At 32.0% G+C, this 7692-nt stretch overlaps 1 protein-coding gene across 1 annotated transcript; it reads left to right on the top strand.

Annotated features, from left to right (window-relative positions):
- The first annotated feature begins 14 nt into the window (after positions 1–14).
- On the top strand, positions 15–7568 carry LOC140041060 (mitochondrial glutathione transporter SLC25A40-like). The gene is made up of 10 exons (XM_072087440.1): positions 15–379; positions 1573–1632; positions 2033–2145; positions 2446–2513; positions 2815–2942; positions 3780–3953; positions 4506–4615; positions 5091–5169; positions 5776–5856; positions 6044–7568. The coding sequence occupies exons 1-10, from the start codon at positions 160–162 to the stop codon at positions 6160–6162; spliced, it is 1152 nt and encodes a 383-aa protein (XP_071943541.1). The 5' UTR covers positions 15–159; the 3' UTR covers positions 6163–7568.
- Positions 7569–7692: the final 124 nt, after the last annotated feature.

Raw genomic sequence — 7692 nt, 5'->3', positions numbered from 1 at the left:
ATTTCGCACCGTATACCACATGACAAAACAAGAAGATGAATTTTCCATCTAACTAGCTAGGCCTAGTTGGCAGTTTCTACTCTACCGACATAAAATGTATGGATTAGAGATTCCATGATATTTTGTAATAAGTGATGAGTTTAAGCTGTACGACATAGCATGCCTTCTGAAATGGTTGAATCAAAACAGCCTAGGCCTACTACTTCGGGGTCTCGCGAAGACAACGGTGGCCGTGTCGGACAACCCGCCGCGCCGGCTGCTGCTAGTGCAGCTGATGATGCAATGATCCCAAACAAGTGCAAAGCTAGGCCTGCGCCATTAAAACCATGGCAGCAAATGATATCGTCTTGTTCAGGTGCTATATTGACAAGTTTAACAAGTAAGTTTTCTGATCAGTGTAGCCTGTAGGTCTATCTAGCTAGGGTAGGCATTTATTAATATTTATGGAGAGTAAATACATTTTTGAATACTAGGGGGGCCTAGGCTACTATAAAAAAGTAAATAAATGGGTTTTTTTTTGTTTTCATTTAATAGAAGCAAGTCAAGTATTTTTATCTCTTCGTAGTTTTCTATGTCATTTTATATGATGTTGTTGTTTTCAAATAAATAAATTTAACGAATCTTTTTGACGTTTAATGTACCATGAATTTAGTCTAAATATTAGGTGATACAGTACAAGAAGATTTAAACTCAAAAGATTTGGGTTTATTTTGTAGCCTAGGTGAAATGGTCACAGTGCATTTCGGCCGCCAATCATTTCGGCCGCCGGTTATGGAACGCCCAAATTCATGAAACTCCAAAAAGGACAAAATATGGCACGATCATTTCGGCCGCCAGGTATGGCGCGCCAAATTGAAATAGCCAGAAATAACTCATTAACTGTACAGTATTACAGTGAAAAAAAATAACTTTATCAAGTCTATGGAACGCCACAGAGAACTATGGTCATTTAAACTAGAGATCAGTTGTGCAATGGGCTAAATACATTTGTTTTTTTGTGCTTTGTAAAAATGTGTTTCTTTTAATATGAATCAAGTCAAGTGTTTTTGACTGGCACATAAAAAAAACTTCAGCATCACCTCCTTCTTATTAAAAAAATATCATTAATATTCACTGTAGTGATGGCAATGTGCACGCTATAATATCGCTGCTGTTTCTGGAATTGAAGACCGCCGATTCGGCTTAATAATACAGTATTTAGTAAAATATTAACATTTTAACACACATGGCGTGTCATACATATTCAAGAATAATTACAATTCTGGCGGCCGAAATTAACAATACATATTTTGTCCTTTTTGGCGTTTCATGAATTTGGCAATTCCATAACCGGCGGCCGAAATGACTGGCGGCCGAAATGATCAGACACCGGTGAAATTACAGAACCAACACACGATCATCAAAATAAACTGGTGTTTTTATGTTAACAAGTTTTTTCGAAATGCTCAAAATGGTTTAAAAATATGGAGGAAAATTATTTGAGCAAAAACATAAATTTTAAACCAGAATCATGCAAGAAGACTAAACGAAATAATGTATTTTAATTTGTGTAAATAATCATTCTATTTTCAGTGACTCCAATGGATGTAGTGAAGATCAGACTACAAGCCCAGCAAAAACCAATGATTAATGGTGCGTCAACTTAAAGATATATTTTCCCCCTGAAAAATAATTTAATTTTAATGTCACATAATAGTTATTCACTTTTACCGAAAACTGGATTGGGAAAAAAATTATTTACCTGAAAAAAATGTAATTTAAAGCAAAAAATACTTAAATTGTTCAGTACTCCAGTTTTTGGTTAAAATTAACAGTTTATTTTGTTATTTTATAAGTGAAATGATTTTTCTACACATGGCCAAAATGGCCAATTAATAGTCTGATTTTATTAATCTTCATTTTTCATGTTTTTGGGGGGACAATAACAATTCTAGCCATTTATGGAAATGGTTTTGCTCATTATTAAAGGGAATGACTATACTGTACTGTAATTTATTTATGCTTTAATATAAAACAAATGTACTTTTCTCAGGTCAGTGTTTTTTGTACTGCAATGGATTAATGGACCATCTCTGTACGTGTATTAATGGTAACTCTGGTGTGCGTCCATGGTACAAGTTACCGGGCCAATATAATGGTACTATGGTAAGTGTGTGCTTTAAACATGGTGCTCATCCATGGTACAAGCTACCAGGCTAGTAGTATAAATGGTACTAAGTGTGTATTTTAACCTAGTGTTTGCCCATGGTATGTTTACCAAACCAGTAAAAATGGTAGTATGGTAATTGTGTGTTTTAACCGTGGTTTTCACCCATAGTACAAGTTACCAGGCCATGTACTACAGTATATTGTGAGCTCATTTGTGTGGCTGGATATATAAAAGAACAACCATAAGAAGTGTTATTGTTGTTGAATAAATAATACCGTGTTATCTTTTATTATTAGGATGCATTCCTGGGAATTGCCAGGAATGAAGGAATAACTGCATTATGGAGTGGCTTACCGCCAACATTGTAAGTGATTTAAAATTGAGAGACTCAAATTGAAAGATGTACGAAGTAACAAACAATTGGTATTTAGTTGATACTGTTATTAAGCTCTGTCTACACTATCAAACTAGTTTGACAAAAAAAAGTGTGATGTGCCCAAATAAGGTTGTGATATGCCCAAATATGGTAGTGATATGACATCATGTCCATATATGGGCACATCACATTTTTCTGTCACATAAAGTTTGATAGTGTAGACAGAGATTTAGAAACCTTCTTAGAAATATTCTGTATTAATTATATATAATCATTTTGTTGTGATTAGGTTAATGGCAGTTCCGCAGACTGTCATGTACTACACAGCGTATGATCAACTTAAGTACTGGATGGGCTTCCACGACGCTGATAGTAATAGTTTGTTTATACCAATGGTTGCAGGTGGAACTGCTAGAAGTAAGTAAAGACTTAAGTAAATTTGATTAATAATGATTCCATATTTGCTTCATAAAATACATTTGCAGTGCACTGATGAATAGCTAGTGTTACCAGAAAGCTCTGCAATTTTTTCTGTCTGTTTTACTTTATTGTTTTTATTTAGCTTTTTGCTTATTTTATTTTGTATCTCCATTGAGATCCAGCCACTGATACCCACAGCATTGTCATTTTGTATCTCCATTGAGATCCAGCCACTGATACCCACAGAATTGTCATTTTGTATCTCCATTGAGATCCAGCCACTGATACCCACAGAATTGTCATTTTGTATCTCCATTGAGATCCAGCCACTGATACCCACAGAATTGTCATTTTGTATCTCCATTGAGATCCAGCCACTGATACCCACAGCATTGTCATTTTGTATCTCCATTGAGAGATCAAGCCACTGATACGCACAGCATTGTTATTTTTTCAGTGCTTATTTTATTTTGTATCCATTGAGATCCAGCCACTGATACCCACAGCATTGTCATTTTTTCAGTGCTTATTTTATTTTGTACAGTATCTCCATTGAGATCCAGCCACTGATACCCACATCATTGTCATTTTTTCATTGCTTATTTTATTTTGTATCTCCATTGAGATCCAGCCACTGATACCAACAGAATTGTCATTTTTAAGTGCTTATTTTATATTGTATCTCCATTGAGATAAAGTCACTAATTTTTTCAGTAATTTGTCTTTGGATTTATAAATTCATTTAGTAATAATTATCATGCACCCAGCATAAAACACTGTAAAATACTTCCTATACCAGCGTAATAAATTAATGATTTTTTTATTCAATTTCAGTCGGCGTGGTCTCAATTATAAGTCCCCTTGAATTAATCAGAACTAAGATGCAGTCGCGAGTTCTAAGCTACAGTCAGTTGAAAGACTGCGTCAAGATGGCGGTAAAAGATGAGGGTATAGGCTCCTTGTGGAGAGGTCTACCACCAACTTTACTTAGGGATGTTCCATTTTCAAGTAAGGGGTGTTATTATTTAGGAAATTAAAAGTTGAGAAACATGTTTATTAAATAGTCAAATGGCATAATTGTTCCTACTTTCTAGGAGTTTTATCAGATAATCTATATTGTTTGACCACTCTTGTTTGACCACTCTTGTTTGACCACTCTTGTAACATGACCACAGTGCTGATTTTGCCATTTTGCCACTGTAAAGGTTTATAAAACAAGCTAAATATCTTGAAAAAGTATAAAATAATGCTGTCTACTTTTTCCAGTATTGTGAGGTCATAATAGTATTCAAATCTTTGCGTGTCTTTTTAAGTTCACCTTTTAAATTTGATTTAGTCTTTTATTCAGAATAGTATTTTCAAAATATATGCATATATTTTACAATTTTATTTAGCCTTTTACTTATTTATTTTCTAGTCTATTAATGATATTTGAAAGAAACTAGAATTTAATTCGTCACCTTGACGAATTATAGGGGATCATTGTGATAAAGATAATTTTATTGACATTTATTAAAAAAAAAAAAACATTTAAATTTATGTAAGATTTTTCTTGTCTAGTGATGTTATGGGTTTCTTACGAATATTTCCGGACACAATTATGTCATCTTTATCATATACCTGATCCAACGTTTGTTGTAAGCTTTACTGCTGGTGCAATTTCAGGCACGGTAAGTTACTTGTATCATTATTTGTTGTGTCAAATTTATCCTGTAAAGATGAGGTTGAAATCCTGCCTATCCTATAACAAATTAGGTTGTTATTGCCAATATGATTATGAGATCATTGTGATTATGAGATCATTGTGATTATGAGATCATTGTGCTTATGAGATCATTGTGCTTATGAGATCATTGTGATTATGAGATCACTGTGATTATGAAATTATTGTGATTATGAGATAATTGTGATTATGAGATCATTGTGATTATGAAGTCATTGTGATTATGAAATCATTGTGATTATGAAATCATTGTGATTATGAAATCATTGTGATTATGAAATCATTGTGATTATTAGATCATTGTGATAGCAAATCATTGTGATTATGAGTACATTATGATTATGAGATAATTTTGCAAAAATAAAACTGTTTCTATAAATTTTTGTTATACTTTTTTAATGCTTTTTTGTGGTCATTGCTAGATTGCTGGTGTACTTACGTTACCATTTGATGTTATAAAAACCCACAGACAAATTGAAATAGGTGAAAAAGAGGCGAAAGGTAATCAACTAACTCTATGAAACTTTGTCTTCACTTTTTGCAATGAATCACTGTGGATCATATAGTGTTGAAACGTAAACCTACTTAGAGAATTGTAAAGCTCTGTCTACACTTTAAACTTTATGTGACAAAAAATGTGATGTGCCCATATATGGACATGATCAGCATATCACTACCATATTTGGGCACATCAAACTTTTTTTCAAACTAGTTTGATAGTGTAGACAAAGCATAAGAGAAATAGATTTGTATGGTTGTTATATTATCCAAATTTGTCAATGAGTGGAATTGTACTGAGAGGGTTTTATACTAATCAACCTGGAGTGTAGGAAGATAGTTTAGTTATACACAGTATAAATCTCTGTCTACACTATCAAACTTTTAAGTGACAAAAAATGTAATGAACCCAAATATAAAAGTAATGTGTCCAAATATGGTACTGATATGACATCATTACCATATATGGGGAGACAAGATAAACTTGGAAACAGAGCAAAATACATTGTTTAATATTTCTTTTGTTATAAAAAGATATTTGGGACAAACATTTAAACATTCCTCTTAAACAAAGGTACAGCACTGAAATTTTTATTTTTTATTTTATAGGCTCTGGTTTTAAACTAACAAGTACCAAAGATATTGCACTTCGCATCTATCAAGAACGCGGCATTTCAGGCCTGTTTGCAGGTGAGCCTCCGAGCATCATTTCCTCACAACATCATTTTTGTCATTAAAAACTAGTTTGTGGTATATCTTTATTGGTTTTACGGTATTTCAAAAATTCAATATAGTCATACTGTATTCATTTTTATTTATCATGCAGAAATTACTTGAAAATTAGTCATTTTTCTGTTGTTTTTTTTTTGCATTTTAGGCATAACACCCCGAATACTGAAGGTGATGCCAGCTTGTGCTATAATGCTTGGAAGCTATGAATTTGGAAAATCATTTTTTAGGAAATATAACGCTGAAAGGACTATAAAAATAGATTGATTTATAATTTTAATTGTTTGATGTCAGAATGTAAATAGTAAATATTTAGTGAAATTATTTACTGAATCTATACATGATTTTTAATAGTGAAATGGTATAATTATTATAAATAGTTTATTGTAGATGGAATCATTTGCATCATGGGATTAGTCAACAATCGACATTAAGAAGGAGTTGCAATTCAAAATGTCATTTATTTACTTCAATAAAGAAGATAAACAAGATGAAGGGAAATAAAAATGAAAGGTAACAGTTGAAGAAGGCATGTTCAAAATTGACAAGAATATATAATTAGCCCTTCCAGATTTGTCTGACATTTTTTATTTTAAATTAAAGAAGAGGGAGATTTGATTTTAATTATTTAGGGATTTTTAGAGACCGGTTTCAATTTAAAACTGTTTATCAATTGAAATTACAATCATACAGGAAGTCTGATAATTATGTTAATACAATTGATTCTAGATAGAAATTGATTAAAGTATGATTAGAGTGAAAGGATTATCCAATAGGGATTACCCAATAGGGATTATCCAATTTTTTTGTGGATTGAAATATTTCAACAAATTCCAAAACAATACATAAGCTGAAATATTTATTAAAGTATCTTATTTAATTTTGTTTCTAATTTTGATATGTACATTTATTTTAATTAACATTTTACGAAAATTAACTAAGGATGATTTTTGTCTGTAAAATACATTAAAAACCTAAAACCAATTAAAATCAAACATTTGATTATGATTTGTCAGTGAAATTAGTATTATTTTATAATTTGAAGATGGTCATAGTGATTATGAAGATATTTATATAATGTAAGTTCATGGTAAGTTTTAATGAAAAGCACAATCATGACATTGACGAATTGCAGCCCTTTTGAATTTAGATCAAATTTAATGTTGAGTAACATAACCTGTTTGAGCCAAAATAATTTAAAATACAGTATTTTACTCTGTGTACAATCATAACTTTTCTGTTCACATATGTTTTATCTGTACTTGTGTGCTGCCACTAATTGGGTTCATTTGCGTATGTTCATCCAGGTGTGCTGGCTGCCCTGGCCTTTTTACTTCTTTTTTTTTGTTCAGTGTAAGCTATTCTGAGTAGCAAAGGAAAGCAGCTTTTTGTGTGTAGACACAGGTTTGGTAAGCTATACGTTGTGTTATAACTTTACTGCTATTAATGTAAGCATTGTGTTGTGTAACTTTCTTCTGTATTGCATAACCAATCAGAACGCTGTATTCATTTGTTGGTGTTTGTGCAATGAAGCATGACTGGTTCTCTTTTTTTTTATGAAGTTTGTTATTTGTATAGTTAGTTATACGTACACTATTGAGTGATATGTGCCACCGAAGCAAAATTTAATAAATACTTTTTTAAAAAAGAAGGTATTTGGAAGGTATTTGGAGAGAAGAACTTTTGGATTTTGAAATTGCAAAAAAGCAATGTGTAAGTAACTTCTTTTTCTCTATAATAACAGGAATCAAAATAATGTGCACATTTTATGTCCATGTGCTGGATGAATTAGATTTT

Source organism: Antedon mediterranea, chromosome 2 (genome assembly GCF_964355755.1).
Source record: "Antedon mediterranea chromosome 2, ecAntMedi1.1, whole genome shotgun sequence".
NCBI lineage: Eukaryota > Metazoa > Echinodermata > Crinoidea > Comatulida > Antedonidae > Antedon > Antedon mediterranea.
The sequence above is the reverse complement of the archived record's forward strand: the minus strand, read 5'-3'. Positions and strand labels throughout refer to the sequence as shown.